This window comes from Microtus ochrogaster, chromosome 7, assembly GCF_000317375.1.
Source record: "Microtus ochrogaster isolate Prairie Vole_2 chromosome 7, MicOch1.0, whole genome shotgun sequence".
Lineage (NCBI taxonomy): Eukaryota > Metazoa > Chordata > Mammalia > Rodentia > Cricetidae > Microtus > Microtus ochrogaster.
The window spans coordinates 29,079,560-29,097,901 of NC_022014.1; the positions used below are offsets into that span (position 1 = coordinate 29,079,560).

General features: G+C 52.9%; 3 protein-coding genes across 5 annotated transcripts in view; all 3 read left to right on the plus strand.

Moving 5' to 3' along the window:
* The first annotated feature begins 446 nt into the window (after window positions 1–446).
* Tnfsf12 (TNF superfamily member 12) lies at window positions 447–9,897 on the plus strand. Of its 2 annotated transcripts, none has more exons than XM_005349763.2 (7): window positions 447–1,016; window positions 1,169–1,219; window positions 1,853–1,931; window positions 2,796–2,849; window positions 2,926–2,961; window positions 8,910–9,034; window positions 9,238–9,897. In XM_005349763.2, the coding sequence occupies exons 1-7, from the start codon at window positions 471–473 to the stop codon at window positions 9,487–9,489; spliced, it is 1,143 nt and encodes a 380-aa protein (XP_005349820.2). In that variant the 5' UTR covers window positions 447–470; the 3' UTR covers window positions 9,490–9,897. The 2 variants fall into 2 exon arrangements, with proteins under 2 accessions (XP_005349820.2, XP_005349821.2); XM_005349764.2 differs by having other exon boundaries at window positions 449–1,016; window positions 1,172–1,219.
* A 431-nt stretch (window positions 9,898–10,328) lies between these two features.
* Window positions 10,329–13,440, plus strand: Tnfsf13 (TNF superfamily member 13). 2 transcript variants are annotated; one of them, XM_005349765.3, is made up of 6 exons: window positions 10,329–11,232; window positions 11,552–11,630; window positions 11,765–11,812; window positions 11,963–12,081; window positions 12,292–12,430; window positions 13,109–13,440. In XM_005349765.3, the coding sequence occupies exons 1-6, from the start codon at window positions 11,002–11,004 to the stop codon at window positions 13,216–13,218; spliced, it is 726 nt and encodes a 241-aa protein (XP_005349822.1). In that variant the 5' UTR covers window positions 10,329–11,001; the 3' UTR covers window positions 13,219–13,440. The 2 variants fall into 2 exon arrangements, with proteins under 2 accessions (XP_005349822.1, XP_005349823.1); XM_005349766.3 differs by lacking the exon at window positions 11,765–11,812 and having other exon boundaries at window positions 10,330–11,232.
* Window positions 13,441–14,440: 1,000 nt separating this feature from the next.
* The window catches only part of Senp3 (SUMO specific peptidase 3), a 9,308-nt gene continuing 5,406 nt past the window's right edge, over window positions 14,441–18,342 (plus strand). The window contains exons 1-6 of the mRNA XM_005349769.3: window positions 14,441–14,654; window positions 15,441–16,151; window positions 16,941–17,180; window positions 17,269–17,380; window positions 17,717–17,864; window positions 17,988–18,035. Coding sequence (XP_005349826.1) covers window positions 15,452–16,151; window positions 16,941–17,180; window positions 17,269–17,380; window positions 17,717–17,864; window positions 17,988–18,035 — 1,248 coding nt within the window. The 5' untranslated portion in view covers window positions 14,441–14,654; window positions 15,441–15,451. The remainder of the gene's footprint in view (window positions 14,655–15,440; window positions 16,152–16,940; window positions 17,181–17,268; window positions 17,381–17,716; window positions 17,865–17,987; window positions 18,036–18,342) is intronic.

Here is an 18,342-nt window from a genome sequence, read left to right on the forward strand (position 1 = left end):
AACTAGCTCTGTAGACCAGGCTGGTCTCGAACTCACAAAGATCCGCCTACCTCTGCCTCCCGAGTGCTGGGATTAAAGGCGTGCACCACCATCGCCCGGCTTAAAAATCCAATTCTAATTGAGCTCTAGGCTCTCCAGTTATTCTAATACGTTGGATGCGCGGTTGCAAACTTGATTAAAATAAAGGCTCTTTGCTTTTACATAATGGGACTCGGTTTCCTTGTTCGCCTTGAGGGGACCCCTCGGATTTGGGCATAACATTAGACACTGAGAAGAGGTGGGGGTTCCTCTTTTCAAAAGACTGAAATTTTTCCTTTTTAGTGGCCTGTGCTGGGAAAGAGACGGCACGCCGGCTAGAGCTGTTAACTTAGACGTTAGAGTCACCTGGAAGAGGGGATTTCAACTGAGAAAATGCCTCCATCAGATTGGCCTGTAGGCAGTTGGGGGTATCTTCTTGATTAACGATTGCAATGGGAGAGCCCAGAACGCTGGGGTGGGTGCTGGGTTCCTGGGTCCAGAGCCACATCCCCATCCCTGGCACACAGGCCTGGGTAGATGCCCGGCCACTTCTGCTTTCACCGGCTCTCAAAGGCCTAGGCCTGGGGTGCCTCTGCGGTCGCCTGCTTGCACACGCCCGGGAGCTAGACGCCTCTCGCTTCTTGCACTGCACTCCGGGGAGGCTGGATTTTAATCACACAAACAGTGTCCGGCTTCCTGTCCTCGTCCGCCCCCCCCCCTCCGGCCCGCTTCTCTGGCCCCTCCCTCTCCCCTGGACCGATCCGCCCACCAGCTCCCCCTCCCCATCCCTTGGGTCCCGGGATGGGGGGGCGGTGAGGCAGGCACAGCCCCCCGCCCCCATGGCCGCCCGTCGGAGCCAGAGGCGGAGGGGGCGCCGGGGGGAGCCGGGCACCGCCCTGCTGGCCCCGCTGGTGCTGAGCCTGGGCCTGGCGCTGGCCTGCCTTGGCCTCCTGCTGGTCATGGTCAGCCTGGGGAGCTGGGCAACGCTGTCTGCCCAGGTGAGGCCCTCAGCATACCCTTCTCTGGGCATATTAGGAGCAAAAAGTGCAGAGAAGCAGATGGGGGCCGGGAGGGCAGAGAGCCAGGGGATCGGAGAAAGGGGTGGAGGATAAGATGTGAAGAGGACAGGGTGACGCTGCCTCCTTCCCAGCAGGAGCCTTCTCAGGAGGAGCTGACAGCAGAGGACCACCAGGAGCCCCCTGTGAGTAGGTGTGGATGCTGCGTGCTGGCTGCCAGCAAGGGAAAATACGTTGAAGCTTTGGCTGCCTGTGGCAGCTGTGTGTGCGGCGTGTGCATTCAGCTGTACGTGCATGAAGGCTCTCGCGTGCACTACTTTACAACTGAGTGTGGGGAGTGAACCAGCCCACGTGGGTATGTCCGTGCGTGTGAGAGGGTGATCTGGGGGTAAGGAGGTAACTCTTACCACACAGTAAGAGTTGTGTTACCTGAGTGGGAAGTGCTGATTGGCTGTGAAGGAGGTGAGACAGAAATCTGAGCCTGTCATGGAGTATGAAAGAGATCACCTATGTATACCCGCTGTCTGCCCGCCCCACCTCTGTGTGTGTGCGTGTGTGCGTGGGTGCTTGTGTGTGTGTGCGTGTGCTCGCGTGTGTGCGTGTAGTATGTCAGGAGGGTGTAGGCTGTCTGTTGATTGGGGCTGAAGGCATTAAAGTCTGTCTGGTCTCTCAAAAGGGATGAGGACCCAGCCTCACTCCCCAGGTTTAGCCAACCCCTAGGATTTGAATCCGTTGCTGGCTAATGGTTCTTCTGACAGGCAAGCGCTTTGGCTTTTGTCTCTGGGAGGTCCTGTTTGAGCCCTGCCCTTACTTCCTAGGAACTGAATCCCCAGACAGAGGGAAGTCGGGATGCGGTGGTGCCTTTCCTGGACCGACTAGTGCGGCCTCGAAGAAGTGGTGAGCATCCATCCCTCTGTCCCGTCTCAGGGATGACAAACTTGACTAGTCGTTGGTTCACGTGCCGCTTTGTTCTTCACAACTGTCTGTGAAATGAGCAGAGTAGAGAAACTGAGGCAGGGAGCATGACGTAGACAGTCAAACAGCTAAATAGAGACAGGGATCTAGAAATTTTTAGCTTTCCCTTGCGAAGCTGTTTACCCTTATGGACCCTTCCACAAATGGCCAGGAGTTTGAAAGACTTCTGGAGCCCTCTTAAGGACAAGGTAGAGGAGTCCGAAGTCTGGGCATCCATAAACAAAGGCTTCTATGAGTCAATGGAACATTACTATATATCCAAGTTTGGAAGGATGAAACTGTCCTGGTCTGTCCCTGGTATCTCAGTATTGGGTGTGTGTGTGTCTCTCTGTGTCTGTGCTGCTGTGTGTCTGTGTGTGTCCATGCGTGTGTGTCTCTCTGGTGTCCGTGTGTGTCTGTGTGTGTCCATGCGTGTGTGTCTCTATGGTGTCCGTGTGTGTATGTGTCTGTGTCTGTGTGGTGGTGGAGATAGAACCCAGAGCCTGGTGCATGCTGGGCAAGCACCCTGCCACTAAGCTGCTCCCCATCCCCAGTGTGGATTTTAATTAATAGCCACCTTTTGCTCTCACAAGTATCCCAATTTGGATGATAAATTATGTTGTCACTGTTTATGAAGGAAGACGAGACTGGAAGTGTGATGTTGGGAGTCTGGGAGTGTGACACACACACACACACACACACACACACACACACTAAGGCTGCCAGGGTCCTGAGCAAGGAGAGGCTGGCCCCTGGGTCTCCAGACGGGTGGGTCTCACTGCTAATCTGTCTTTGCTTTATTCTTAGCTCCTAAAAGCCGGAAAGTACGGGCTCGCAGAGCTATCGCCGCTCATTATGAAGGTTGGTAGCCCTTTGGGAAGGGAGGAATGGTGTCAGAGGGGCAGACAGGTTTCCCAACCTTTCCTGTGTCTTACAGTTCATCCACGGCCAGGACAGGATGGAGCGCAGGCAGGTGAGACCCCCATCTCCACCTCTGAACTTTCCCCTGACCCATCGGAGCAGCATCTTCCACACCAGCTTGAGAGGGTCCCCCAAACCTCTTCCTATGTCCAGCCTAGGAACCCTAGAACCCAGTTCAGAAACCCCAGAAAGTCCTCCAAGTTCTCTCGGTGACCCTGGCATGGGATCCCAGGAAGATCCCCTCACCTTCCAGAACCCAGTCAAGCCTCTTCCCAAACCAAATGTTCCAGCTTTCTCCTCCTACCCTCAGGCTTTTCAATTTTTTTTTTCTTTTCTGAGATCGGGCTTCTCTGTCTTTTTAGAGGCTGTCCTGGAACTAGCTCTTGTTGACTAGGCTGGCCTCGAACTCACAAAGATCTGCCTGCCTCTGCCTAGAGTGCTGGGATTAAAAGCGTGTGCCACCATCACCCGGTACCCCTCAGACTTTTCAAAGAAACCCCCATGATCCTTTTTTTCCTCTGTATTCTGTGTTTTTTTTTCTGCTGAGTGATCATTGTTTCTCCAAAGGTTTCTAGTCTCTGCTCATCTCTCTCCCCACTTAGAATGCCAAACTCGGCTCTCCCCTTCCCCATCCTCGGTCCCCTTGCCTCGCTGCTTTGTTCAGACTATGTTGCCAAGCTAAGCCCTCCGAAATGTACGGCTCACCAGCCCATTGCCTTTCTGCTTAGCTTCCCGTCTCTCCAGGCTATGGTCTCCACCTCACTTCCTAGCACTTGCTTGTGCCCGAGTATGCCTCTTCTGGACTTTGAACACACTGTTTTCTCACCTGGAACATCCTTCCGCTGTCCAGGTCTGGAGACAGAGCATAAGGGTGGCTCAGACTAGGGCATTAGTAGCAGTGAAGGGGAGACCCGGAGGCTCAACATGCAGCTTGCGCATTCAGAGCTTGCTTGTGGCTTAGATGGAAATGGTTAAGAGAAATGGAGGAATAATAAATAGCACATACTCTGTTCCCTTCTGAGACAGGGTCTCGCTACTCCACCAAGGCTGTCCTAAAACTCAAGTGATCCTCTTGCCTCGGCCTCCTCAGTGGCCGGAGCTACTGGTGCTTTGACACCTGCTTGAATATCGCAGAGAACGGTAGAACCACTTTCTAAGACTGGCCTGACCAGGAGGGAAGTAGGTTGTAAGTCTAATGATGGACAAGTGGAGAAAATGGTTAGTAAAGAAAATCTCTCCAGTGGGCCCGGGCCGGGTGAGAAATGGTCATGGGGTTGTTACTGAGAGTGACAGCAAGGAAAAATACCCCAAGAACGAGGCTGGGCCAAAGGGGAAGCCAGCTGAGGATATGGGAAAGGGAGAACCTCAAGCAGGGTGTGGTCCTGAGAGCTCAGGACGGGAGGCAGGAGGATGTGGCTGTCCGTGCAGCAGCAGCTGAGAGGTCACATGAGATGAAGACAGAGATGTGACTGCTGGCTTTGGTGACGTAGCATCAACTGATGACCTTAATGGGTGACTCGGATAGTGGTGTGCACCGAGGGCAGAAACAAAAAAAAGGGACTGAGAGGCGGTGACAAGAGAGGAGTGGCTGGCAGGTAAAGAGGGCTGTGGGCCAAGGGAGACCTGTCCTTGCAAGGAGACAACATTGTCCTAGTGCTTTTGGGGTAGGCTCTGGGACTGGCACTTAGGCATTTAAACCTATCAGGTCCCAACTGCCGTAGCAGGAAGATATTCTGATGGGCAAACCTAAGTGGTGGAGGCCGGATTCAAAGCCAGCTAGGACAAGCGTAGGTGCTGAACACGGGCTTCTGAGAAGCACACTTGTTGGGGCACAGATGAAGCTACCCATAGGCCAGAGCCCAAGAAGGTGGAAGAGATGTTTCTAGAAGAAAGGGAGGACACATATCATAGAGGTGCCCAAGGGGTGCTTGTAGGTTTTGTAGGGGGCAATTGGGGAGCCCTGGTGTAAAGATGGCTAGGTCCCCTGGAGAACTAGGAACATAGGAGCAGGAGGTCTGAGGAGAGAGGCTACAAAGTCCAGCACTTTAGGGGCAGGTGAGGTGCCAAGTAGCATTAGACACCCTTTGAAGGGCTGTGAGCTGTTCACATTCCCAGGTATGCGATGCCCTTTGGCTACCTTCAGACTTGCCCTAAGCCGGTCTGCGTCCATGCCTTCTTCTCTTTCCTTCCTCCCTATGCCAAGCCAGCTCTCTTCACCTTAGTAGAGATCATTTTTTTGGGTACCTTTCCAGACATCAGTTCAACATACATGTATCAGGAACCTGCTATTGACCAGAGACCAGAGCACAGCAAGTCACATGCGCCTTTAAAGATACACAGCCGAGGAGTAGCAGACAGTCTATAAATGTGTAATTACAGTGTTGGGCGACGAGGATGATAGAGAGTTGCCCAGGATACACGGCACTGCACAGGAAGACAATTTTACGGTGGAGTCAGGGACTCCTTACCCTTGTAGTAGTGCTGAGGCCTCACTAGGCCTTGAAGCCTAAATCGAATGGTGTTGAGAAGGTCAGGAACCCTGCAAGGCCGGGCTTTTCCAAGAGTCCATTGAGGCTGAAAGTTGTAAGAATTTCAGTGGGGCTGGGGCGAGAAGTCCTGTATAAGTGTGGGGATATCAATCCCGTCACGCAATGATGTCCTTACAAATGTATTGGACCACATCCATCGCTCCTCTGGGATGCATGCTCCCTCCCCGAGTGCCATCGGCTGGACATGCCTGTAAGAGAAATAGTGTAGGGTACAAGATTGCAGAGGACAGAAGTCACAGAGTAGACGGGGCTTGATCTTCAGTGACGCATCAAAGGAAATGCAGGGAGAAGCAGGCCCAGGTCTGCGGTCTGGAAACAGCAACTCTGAGGTGTTGCTTGGGAAATAAACTGGAAGAGGTAAGACTGGAAATGGGGTCCAGTATGGAGTCCCAAGGAGACCAGACTGGGAAGAGAAGGGCGTGGGCGGGGCTGTTCAGGAGCAGGACTGATGGGGAAACTGTGATCACTGAGCAAACGGGGTCTAGGAGAGACTGGGGGGGACCAGGAGCTGCATGTGGGATACAGATAGGGGACCAGTCTTCAATCACCCTTCTGGGTGAAGAGAAGTTAGTTCAGTTTGGGTGAAAGAGCTGCCAGGGCTGGACTTAAAGGGCACACACTGTGCTAACTCAGGTGAGAACACCCAGAAAGAATTACTGCCCCCTTTTTTTTCCAGTGTGGCTGGAGGAGGGGCGGGGGAGAGCAAACCCAGGGACCTACACAGGCTATTGTCTAGCCATGGACCTACACCCTAACCCAGAGAGTTAGTTTACTTGAAAAAGGAACAAGAAAGCCAGGCAGGGTGGCACATTCTGTGATCCCAGCACCTTGAAGGACGAGGCAGAAAGACCCCAAGTTCAGATAGTGCACTGTAACCAGGCAGCCGGAGCTGCAGAGTGAGACCCTCTCTCAAGAAAACAGCAAACAAGTGACAAGATGAGAGGAGGACACTGGGAAAGACCACCAACTGAGCGTCAGGGCTCCCGAGACCCAGGCAGCCTATGGCCCCAAAGGATGAGAACTGGCAGCCGGTTACCCTTCTCCTGCTCCCCACCAGTGAGGCTCGGGCCTAGGCCCAAGTGCTGGGAATGCAAACAGGGTGAACAAGGCAGTTGTCCTTGCCCTTGCCGGGAAGTCACACCCTAAAGAGAAACAAGGAGGAATCCATAGAAAAGATTCCATATTTTGCTGACTGCTAGGGAACAAGCAGGAGAGACAACAGAGATGGGTTTATCTGCTTGTCTTGTATTGCTTTGTTTTGTTTTGAGACAAGGCCTCAGTTTGTAGCCCAGGCTGGCTTTGAGCTTTGAACTCAGGAACTTTCTTTTTCAATCTCCCAAATGCTTGGATTATAGACCTATTCCTCTACAACAGGAGAAGCTGGAAGGTGGCTGTCGGGAAGGATTCCTGGGAAGAAGGAAGAACATTATAAAGCTCCAGAGGGAGAGTAGCTTGGTGAATAGCAAGAGGCTGAAGAGAGCCACAATGGTTGTGGGTGGCAGCTGTGAGACTGGAGAGGTAGACAGCTTCAGAGGTGGGGTCTGGGAAGCCATGGAATGGGCACTGGGCTCTAGGTCCACTACTTCTGTTCCAATTTTCTTTTTGTTCGTGGTTTCCTAGACAGGGTTTCACTCGCTCTGTAGACCAGGCTGGCCTTGAACTCAGAGATCCGCCTGCCTCTGCCTCCTGAGAGAGCTGGCATTCACCTTGTACGCCACCATGCCTGGCTTTCTTCTGCAGTTTTCAGCTACTCTCGCTCTGGGGATTTCTTTTTGTTCATTTTGTGGTGACAGAATTTAGAGCCCTAGGCATGCTAGCTAAGGGCTTTACCACTGAGCAGCATCCTCAGCCCGTTCTATGGTCTAGTTTTGGGAATCAGTTTTGTTGAGATGGATTTCCCGCTCTGTGCAGTCTGTCCATCTGCACAGCGCGGTGCTCTTTACTCGGCTGTGACTAATGTATAACCTAAGGTGCAAACCGTTGGTCACCACAACAAGCCATTACTTACGCCTTCAATCCCAGCATTTAGGAGGCAGGGGCAGGCTGGTCTCTGTGAGTTCAAGGTCAGTCTGGTCTATATCGTGGGCAACCAGTAGAGCCAGGACTGTCACAAAACAAAAACAACAAAACCCCACAGGCCCAAATCTGGCAAAGTGGCATATACCCAATCCTGCACTCGGAAGGTAGGAGAAAGAGTATGAGGGATCCGAGATCATCCTCTATTGCATAACAAGTTTGGGGCCAGCCTGGGCTACATGAGGCTTGCTCTCAAAAATAGTAGTAGTCTGGCTAGTTCTAGGACTAGCAAGAGTGGACACACAGAGAAACCCCCTCCCTCCAAATCTAGTAACAAAGAGCAAGAAAAAGTCACGTGTCCTTTAGCTATCCCCCTCGTGTTCCCATCATGCCTCGCCTCAAGCAATCAACAACCACTTGCAAGCTGGGCAGTGGTGGAGCACGCCTTTAATCCCAGCACTCGGGAGGCAGAGGCAGGCGGATCTCTGTGAGTTCGAGGCCAGCCTGGTCTAGAAGACCTAGTTCCAGGACAGGAACCAAAAGCTACAGAGAAACACTGTCTCGAAAATAAAAAATAAAAAAAAAACAAAACAAAAAACGAAAAACAAAAACAAGCACTTGCTGTCTCTGTAGACTGCCAGTTCCAGGCATTTCCTATGCACGGGAGCATGCAGTGTGTGCTTCTTTCACCTGACCTATTATTTTCAAAGTTCATCCACATGATAGCAAGCAGCTCTTCTTTATTCCTTCCAATAGCAGAGTAATGCTCACTGTCTAAGAACACATTTGCTCATCTATCCCGCAGCTGATGGGCACTAAATGTCACTTTATTCCTTTCTTGTTTGTTCGTTTTTGGCTTTTTGAGACAGAGTTTCTGTGAGTAGCCCCGGCTGTCCTGGAACTCGCTCTGTAGACCAGGCTGGCCTTGAGCTCACAGAGATCCACCTGCCTCTGCCTCTCAAGTGCTGGGATTAAAGGCCTGTGTCACCACTGCCTGACATATTCTTTTCTTGTTTACATAAGAAATTTTAAATTCATAACCCATGAGTCTGTGTCCTGTCACTCATTTCGTTTTATTGACTCAAATAATGCATGGATATGAATATATACAACACTATATAGTCAGGACACAATAATGACAGAAAGAGTAAAATGAAAATCCCAACTCCTGTGCTCCAGAACTATTCTTTACTCTCCCCAGAAACAGTTACCAGTGACAATTTGCCCTGAAACTCTCGGGTCACATATGTTAGATCTCATCATACAGTCCCTTATTGTCAGTGTGGGCGTCATAGGGCCGTGGCTCCTCCCATACTCTGGGCCATACCTCTCTGGATAAGGTGGACCTCACATATATATAAACTCAGTGGATTCTTGGGAGGTGTGGGGAGGCTTGTAAAGAGACTTTTACTTATCCCTAAACATCCACATTCAGGTATGGATGGGACAGTGAGTGGCTGGGAAGAGGCCAAAATCAACAGCTCCAGCCCTCTGCGCTATGACCGCCAGATTGGGGAATTCACAGTCGTCAGGGCGGGGCTCTACTACCTATACTGTCAGGTAAGCTCTGCCTGGTTCCGTGGGCAGAGCAGTGACCAAGGGGAGAAGGATTTGGCTTGGGAGGGAGGAAGGAGGGCAAGGTGTAGATGTGAAAGGGAGACTCTGGGTCTGATGAGGGAAGAGATGCCTGGATTTCTCAGGAAACCGGAAGTTAGGATGAGGCAGGCAGAGGCCTGGATCGTGTGTGTCCTCTTTCTGCCCAGGTGCACTTTGATGAGGGGAAGGCTGTCTATCTGAAGCTGGACTTGCTGGTGAATGACGTGCTGGCCTTGCGCTGCCTGGAGGAGTTCTCAGCCACAGCAGCCAGCTCTCCTGGGCCCCAGCTTCGTCTGTGCCAGGTCTCCGGGCTGCTGCCCCTGCGGCTAGGGTCTTCCCTGCGGATCCGCACGCTCCCCTGGGCTCATCTTAAGGCTGCCCCCTTCCTTACCTACTTTGGACTCTTTCAAGTTCACTGAGGGGTCCTGCTCTCCCAGACTCCCTAAACTTTACCCAGACAGCTCCCAGAGCACCCGACCCCTAACTCTGAGCTGCTCCAGTCAAGTCCTCTCCTTTGAAGGCACCACCCCATCCCATCCCAACTGCCCACCTCACGAAGCCCCACCTTTCCCTGATTCCCTGGCCCCAGCCCCCAGGACACTGTATTTACTGACTGTGTGCATTGGGCACTGAGATGGGCTGGACCTGGTGGCAGGAAGCCAAGGAGCCTGGGACTAGGCCAGAAGTTCCCAAATGTGAGGGGTAAGAGCCTTTGACAAGCTCCTCCCCGGATCCCTGTGGATTTTGAAAAGATACTATTTTTATTATTATTGTGACAAAATGTTAAATGGATATTAAAACAAATAAATCATGATTTCTCTCTTCTTTGGGGACCAGAATCACTGAAAGTCATGGGAAGGAAGTTTAGGCATGAGACTCTAGGGGGCAAGAGTCTACATGCCTCTGAACTGTGGTTCTGAGCAGAAATCACCCAGGTATCAGAAAAAAAACACCTGGTCCTTGGCTGAAGGTAGAGCAGCCTCGGACTCATTTCCCTAGCAGGCGGACTTCCTCCTGCAGGGGGAATCCCTGGCTGGGAGGAGCAGGGCCCTTCCTCTTGGCGGCCTTAGAACGTTCAGCAGTTCAGCAGGTGCTGGCACAGGCCCTAGCGTAGCGAGGAGACGGGGTGGGAGCCAGCTGGGAAAGGAACTCAAAGCCATAGGAAGGCCTGCAGGGCCAAGTACCAGGCCTGGGCCCCTGGGTCTGGGGAGGAGAGCTGCACTGGCGGGGGGCTTGGTGCTTTTTCTTTTGTCTCTTTGTCCAGAGAGCCTTATGTAAGAACTCTTCTCGGGAAACAGGAAGTCCAGCTTGCCAAGTTCAGCACAGGGAGTAGTGCAGGCCTGGTTCCAACACACCCGGCCCAGCCTTCACCCCAGCACCCTGCCAGTTTCTCGTCCCTGGTTCTCTTCCCTGCTGTCCCCTAAACCCCTCTTTTCATCTTCAGTCACCCCTAATAAGCCTCCTCAGGGATCTCCTCCATGCCTGAGTCAGAGAATCTGCCACATTCCCCTTCTACACCTCAATGCTGCCCAGCTTATACCCCTTCCCTGCTCCTGGCACCGTGCCCCATAACCAACCGACCTTCCCTCCTCCAACTCAGGGGCCGCCCCTGTGCTCCTGAATGCTGGCCGCTCCTTCTGGGTGTCACAGGCCGCTCTGGCCTTCCTAGATAATTGGCACCAAATTCTCCTGAGGCTGGGGGAGGGGGGTGGTGAGGCGTAACACTAGCTCCACAGTGGGTGCTGGGGTACCAACAGCGCCCCTAGTTTGCTTTTTCTTCCTTTCTCTTTTTTATTCTCAAGTTCCTTTTTATTTCTCCCTTGCGTAACTGCGCTCTTCCCTTCCCTGCCTTTGCCTGTATTCCCACCCTCCCTGCTACCTCCTGGCCACCTCATTTCTGAGACCACAGCTGTTGGCAGCGTCCCCAGCTCATGCCAGCCTCATCCCCAGGCAACATGGGGGGCTCAGTCCGAGAGCCGACCCTCTCGGTTGCTCTTTGGTTGAGTTGGGGGGCGGTTCTGGGGGCTGTGACTTGTGCCGTGGCGCTACTGATCCAACAAACAGAGCTGCAGAGCCTAAGGAGGGAGGTGAGCCGGCTGCAGCGGAGTGGAGGGCCTTCCCAGAAGCGCGGAGAGTGTCCCTGGCAGAACCTCTGGAAACAGGTGAGTAAGGGGAGATGGGAGTCTCGGGGTGAAGGCAGAATGGCAGAGGGGGCTCAGGGCCTCTCAATCTGCAAAATTTCAAGTAGGTGCAAGAGGTGGCCCTGGATTTGGAAGTCAAGGGAACAGCCATTCCGGGAAGAGAAACTGTTAAAGATTAATGTTTCTTGTACCAAGAACGCCCTGGAAAGCAGTCAGTGCCCAGACCGGGGCCTAGGACAGGTGCAGAGATTTGGGCTATTCCTGGTGTTGTGGAGGGCCACCAATGAAGGCTGTCTGAAACCCTGACATCTTTAGTCAAACATCCCTCTTCCATGAGCAGTGTCCTGATGTCCTGGAAGCCTGGCAGGATGGGGAGAAATCCAGGAGAAGGAGAGCACTGCTCACCCAGAGGCGCAAGAGTGAGTGAGCTCTGGGGTTCAGCAGGGGTGGGAGGTGATCCAGAAGATGGGGGGATGGCTGCCAGAGCTGAGGTGAGGGCGGAGGGTGGACCCCAGGGGAAGCCAACACTGTGATTCCCTCCTTCTCTCCTTAGAGAAGTACTCAGTTCTGCATCTTGTTCCCATTAACATCACCTCCAAGGGTGAGCACTACTTTCAATAATGGTATTGTGGGAAGGGCACCAACCAGGAACTATGGGGCTGGGGCCAAGAGAATCCTAGAAATGGAAAGAGGGAGAGCTCATGTCTATAAGCGTAAAGAAATGCTGACCTGCCACACTCCTCACTTCCAGTGGACTCCGATGAGACGGAGGTGATGTGGCAACCAGTTCTTAGGCGTGGGAGAGGCCTGGAGGTCCAAGGATCTGTTGTCCGAGTCTGGGACACTGGAATTTATCTGCTATACAGCCAGGTAACCCCAGACAAGCCCTGAGCCACCATGTGGGCATGCAGGCTGGCTTTTCATTCTTTCTTAGGGACCCCATAATGAGGGTTTTCCTGATTCCTTTGCTCATACCAGGAGACCCCTCCTCACTCCCTGGCTCCTACAGCAGGGCTCCTGAGGACTCCCAGGACTGAACCTTGCTTTCTTGGTTTTCTTCAGCATCTCCTTCTCCCACAGGTCCTGTTTCATGATGTGACTTTCACCATGGGTCAGGTGGTATCTCGGGAACACCAAGGGAGCCGGGAGACTCTATTCCGATGTATCCGAAGTATGCCCTCGGACCCCGACCGTGCCTACAATAGCTGTTACAGTGCAGGTGAGAACAGGGTCAGGAAAGGGTTAATGTGAACAGAGCAGGTCCCATCAACTCAAGCAGCTGACTTGGTGGAGTTACAGTAGAGTTGGCAACTTGGTATAGAAGCAAATCCAAAGACTAAAGAAGGAGATGCCTAGGTCCTTACAGGGAGAAAAAGCCTCTGAGCCACAAGGTTCTTAGGAAGCTGAGATGGGAGGTGGAAACTGAGCTGAAGTTCAAGGCCAGCCCACAGTACAGTGCAGGGCTGTCTCAAAAGTGAAAAGAAGGGAGCTGGTGGTGGTGGCGCACGCCTTTAATCTCAGCACTGCACTCGTGAGGCAGAGGCAGGCAGATCTCTGTGAGTTTGAGGCCAGCCTGGTCTACAGAGTTCCAGGCTCCAAAGCTACACAGAGAAACCCTGTCTCGAAAAACCAACCAAATAAGAAAGGAGCAAGGTTGGTTCAATTAGTAAAGGCTATTGTTCCATCCCTCACAACTCACCACCTGAGTTTGACCCTCAGAACCCACAGAGAAAAGGAAGTAACTGATTCCTAAACTGCTCTCTAGCCTCCGCACATGCGCATGACCCCCCCCCCCCATGAAAACATAAAATCAAAATGGAGGAGGGGCTAGAGCAGGCAGTGAGATATCCGAGAACTTGTGTTTCACTGAGCGTCTGCTCTCTCGGTTTTTCCTCAGGTGTCTTTCATCTACATCAAGGGGATATTCTCACTGTCAAAATTCCACGGGCAAAAGCAAAACTTAGCCTTTCTCCGCACGGAACCTTTCTGGGGTTTGTGAAACTATGATTGTGCTATAAAAGGGGTTTCTAAACTGAGAAGAGCGGTACGGGCCATACTGGAGACTGCAAGAACTTGCCAGACAAAGGAAAGCAAACGCTCAAGAATGGCCCTGCTTGGGTTTGAATTCCTGACTCTCGGTCCTCCCTCTGCCTTTCCCGCCCCTACTCCCTGGGCTTTGACTTAAAGGCTATTAAAAAGGTAGAAGATTTTGCGTTTATCTCCCACCCAGCTCCAGATTCTTTTGTTGTGTGTGTTAGGGGGCTTTCGGCGAACTGTGCCAAGCCTTGTCCACTCGACGGAGTCCACTGGAATGCATCCATACGGCACCACCACCTAGCGGCAGCTTGAGGAAAGAATACGGCCTCCTCTAGGGAAAACCCGTGTCTCTTGGCCACGCCTCTTCAAGTGCCCTCTGCTTCGATTTACAAGAACCCTGTTTTCACCCTGTTTCTATTGTGTCCGAGTTCTTGTTATTATCTAGAAGAATGTATTTTATGGTGCGTCGATCTGCATGCCTTCCGTGCTCCCCATCCCCCTGGTAAACTTCCAAGCTGGGATGGTGTTTCACGCCTTTAATTCCGATACTAGGGAGCAGATCTCTGTGAGTTCGAGGTCAGCTTGGTCTAAGCAGCGAGTTCCGGGACATCCAGGGTTACACGGTTGAGCTCGTCTCAAACAAAATAACAAAAGACTCTCAAAGATTGGAATGGTGTCCGGGAAGTTTGTATGTACTGGACGCCCTGGCAGTGTCTCACTCCTGAATCAAACCCTGAGTAAAGTTGAAAAAAAAAGAAAGCGTGTCGGCCCCCACGCCGCCTCCGTTTCCCCGGGCGGCAAGCCTCTGGCCAGTCCTCTTAGGCCCCCTGACATGCCAGCCATGCTCTGGGAAGCCCACTGGATCAGCTCGGGCTCAGGCCACCGAGGAACAGAGAGCATCGTGTGGCTCCGACGTAGAGCGTGAGGCCGGACGCGACACGCAGACGTAAAAGGGCGAGCGGCGGGGCTGCCACGCGCGGCGAGCCAGGCAGCTGTGCGCAGGCTCGGCCCCGCGTGGCGCTCGAGGGCGGGACCGGCCGGTGGCCTGCACGCTTTCAGGTAGGCGGGACCGGGCAGGAGCTGGCCGCGCCGGCGCCGCTCGCCGGGTGTGACGTACTAACCCTGCGCCGCCAGCGGCGGTGGGCCTGGGGCTCGCGGGAGGGGAAGGAGGAGGAGGGGTGGTGGTGGTGGTGGAGGTGGAGGTGGAGGTGGAGGCTAAAGCCGCGATAGAGGCGGCCGCGGCGGGACGGCACGGCGCGCGGCCCGAAGCGTTGGCATCGTGAATTGAGACGGCTCCATCTGAAGACAGCAGGAGTGGCGGGGTCCCCGCCGTCCGAAAGATGAGCCGGAAAGCCTGAGGCGGAGACACCCGCCTTGGGGCCCGTGTGGCCGGCTCCCCGCTCCGGGTGAGGACGCCCCTTCCCCTCCCCCCGCCCTTCTGTGGCCTCTTCCATTCCTGGTCCTCGCACGCACCTAACTGGGCCCAAGAGGCCCTTTAAGGGACTTGAGATCCGTGTGTGCCGAACCGCCCTAGGTTTCAGAACTATACCGGGTCGGGAGGCATTCAGGTCCCCCGGGATAAGGCTGGAGAGGGGCTGGTTTGCCTGGCTCCCCGGGCTTCGTTCTCTCCTATCCTCTTGATTCGGTCGCTAAGCACCGACTCGGTTTGTTTCCAGTTTCTTTCAAAAATCACCCCATTTTCTGAGCCATAACCCTGGCAGCACCTTTCCCCACACCTGAGGCGTATGTAGTGTCCTCCCTCCCCCCATATCATTCCAGGGTGAACGGGAACTTCCCACTCGGGAACAAAGTTTTCTAGTGGAAGTTGTCTTCCAGGTACACATATCAGGATTCCCGTGTTGAGGAAAGTAACCCTAAGACTTATCCTAAGGACACTCATAGTGGCATTAAAGGGGAGCCTGGAAATACTGGGCTTCACGCAAGGAGCTTAGAAATAAAATCTAAGGCTTGCCACTTAGTCATTTTCCATTGCTTCTCTACCTGGGCAAGGGAAGAAATGACGGCAAACTCTGAAGGGTTCCTTGTGGACCAGGTTAGCTGGGAAGAGCTGAAGGTAGGGGCTTTTAGATTTTTATTTGTATCTGAAACCAGAGGGGAAATGCTGAGGAACAGCATTTCCTTTGAAGAAGGAGTAGGATGTTGATTCTGATATTGAAGTGTTTGTTTTGCAGGGTATTGGAAGATGAAAGAGACTATACAAGGGACCGGGTCTTGGGGGCCTGAGCCCCCGGGACCCGGCACCACTTACTCAAACCCCAGACGAGAACGTCTTCGTTGGCCCCTGCCCCCTAAGCCCCGGCTCAAGTCAGGTGGTGGGTTTGGGCCGGATCCTGGGTCAGGTACCACAGTGCCAACTAGACGCCTCCCTGCACCTCGGCCCTCTTTCGATGCCTCAGCTAGTGAAGAAGAGGAAGAGGAGGAGGAAGAAGATGAGGAGGAGGAAGTAGCAGCTTGGAGGCTGCCCCCTAGATGGGGCCACCTGGGGACCTCCCAGCGTCCTCGCCCTCTGCGGCCCTCTCATAGAAAAGCTTGCTCACTGCGCCGGCGCCGAGCCATGAGAGCCTTCCAGATGCTGCTCTACTCCAAAAGCACCTCGTTGACATTCCACTGGAAGCTTTGGGGGCGCCACCGAGGCCGGCGGCGGAACCTGGCACACACCAAGAACCATCTCTCAGCCCAGGAAGGGTGTGCAACGCCACAGGTGCCGTCACCCTGCTGTCGTTTGGATTCCCCCCGGGGGCCACCCCCACCTCGACTGGGTCTGCTAGGTGCTCTCATGGCTGAGGACGGGATGAGAGGGTCTTCACCAGTGCCCTCTGGGCCCCCCATGGAGGAAGATGGACTAAGGTGGACCCCAAAGTCTCCTCTGGACCCCGACTCCGGTAAGGTGGGAGATGGAATGGGAAGGGTGAAGAGCCGGAGCCCCAGGACGTTGTTGCTGTGGTGAGAACGGGGCCTAAGGAAAGCAGAGCTAGGTGTCCAAAAGAGCTGCGGAATGATCTCATTGAGCCTTAATGCAAAAGGCCCGTTCTGGCACACACCTGTAATCTATCGCTTGGGAGGCTAAGACAGAACAGCCTAGGCTGCAGAGAAAGCTCCTGTTGTGTGGCAGTGGGAGAATCTCATTTCGAGCAGCAATGATGCTTGGAACCCACAGAGCAGCCTTGGTCTTCAGCACAGACGACAAAGGGCGCTCTGGTTTAGGAAAGTTGGGCTTGTCCATCTCAAAGCCGCCTTCCTCTCAGGTTCAGGCTTGTGCATGTCTCCACAGTTCACTCATGGCTTGTGGAATGGACCTCTAGGAGAAGGGTGTATCATCTGCAGACTAACGTTTTTATTTAGAATATCTTCTAACTCTAGCCTATGATTTGTCATCCTTCCGTATGCACTGTGTACGAGGCTAGGTGTTAGCATATGTTGGCAGTGGGTATTTCTGAAGTCTCCGAATCCTGCTCTGCTCTCCTCCTGCTGGTAAACAGGAAGTCTTCCTTTTCTAAACGTTTGGACGGCCTTACATTAGGCGTGGCGGGGGGGGGGGGGCGATGTCTTGCACTCCATAAGGCTTATCTTGCTAGATTCTGCTTCATTCATGCTTTGTGGTCCTATTTGTATGGATCAGTTCTTTTACTGGGGCCAATTTCTCATCCCTTTGCGTTTTCCATGCCTTACAGGCCTCCTCTCATGTACTCTGCCTAATGGTTTTGGGGGACTACCTGGTCCTGAAGGAGAGCGCAGCCTGGCACCCCCTGATGCCAGCATACTCATCAGCAATGTGTGCAGCATTGGGGACCATGTGGCTCAGGAACTTTTTCAGGGCTCTGACGTGGGCACTGCGGAAGAGGCAGAGCGGCCTGAGGAGAAAGCTGGCCAGCATAGTCCTCTACGGGAGGAACACGTGACCTGCGTGCAGAGTAAGCCTTTAGAGGACTTAAGTCTCCTTTTGACCACCTCCTAGGTCAGAGTCTAAAGGTCTCACCTTATTCTTCTACCTCTGCTTAGGCATCTTAGATGAATTCCTTCAAACTTATGGTAGCCTCATCCCCCTCAGCACTGATGAAGTTGTCGAGAAGCTGGAGGACATTTTCCAGCAGGAGTTCTCTACTCCCTCCAGGTGAGCTTTGAAGGAGGGCTGAGACCTTGAGGCCGGGGAGAGATGCTTTCCTCCTTTAGGGATGGATGTATGTAGGATGTGAAAGCTACAGCTGCAGGAGAGGAGGCCACAGACAAAGTCCCAAGCTCTAGAAAACAATTGGGAAGATCTTTATTTGGGATACTGTGAGACACTGAGTTTATGCCTGATCTTCCCTGTGTTCTTTCTGGGGCGTGGGAGACCCTAAAAGGACTGGTGCAAAAGGTCATTTTAGAATTTTATTCTAGATAATAGTGGATAAATAGTCTGCCCCAGCCCATTAGCTCTTATGTGATTGTAAACCTTTGGCCTATTCAGGAAGAGTCTGGTACTGCAGCTGATCCAGTCCTACCAGCGCATGCCAGGCAATGCCATGGTAAGGGGCTTCCGGGTATCCTATAAACGACACGTGCTCACCATGGATGACTTGGGGACCTTATATGGACAGAACTGGCTCAATGACCAGGTAAGAGGAGGAAGATAAAGGGACTTGAAAAAGCCTTTAGAGAGTGGAGCCTTTTGCATAGGGGAACCAACCCTGTACCCATGCCACACCCTCTAGGGCAAGTTACTTTTCTCTTTTCCCCAGGTGATGAACATGTATGGAGACCTGGTCATGGACACAGTCCCTGAAAAGGTAGGTCCAACCAGATTTTTTCTTTTTTTGATCCAGGGTTTCTTTGTATAGTCCTGGATTTCTTGGAACTTGAAATGCAGACCACGCTGGCCTTGAATTTAGATCCACTTGCCTCTGCTTTCCCAGCCTAGAATTAAAGGCATCTGTCTATGTCTCCACTTGACACCAACAAGATTCTTTAATGCCCAGAACTTTGCAATGTAGGGTGACTTAGCAGTTTTTTTACATTTGCTTTCATCTTTCCCATCTTCTATAACTAGGGTCTGTATTTGGGAGAAGAGGTGTTAAGTGGTAAGCTATTTTAAAT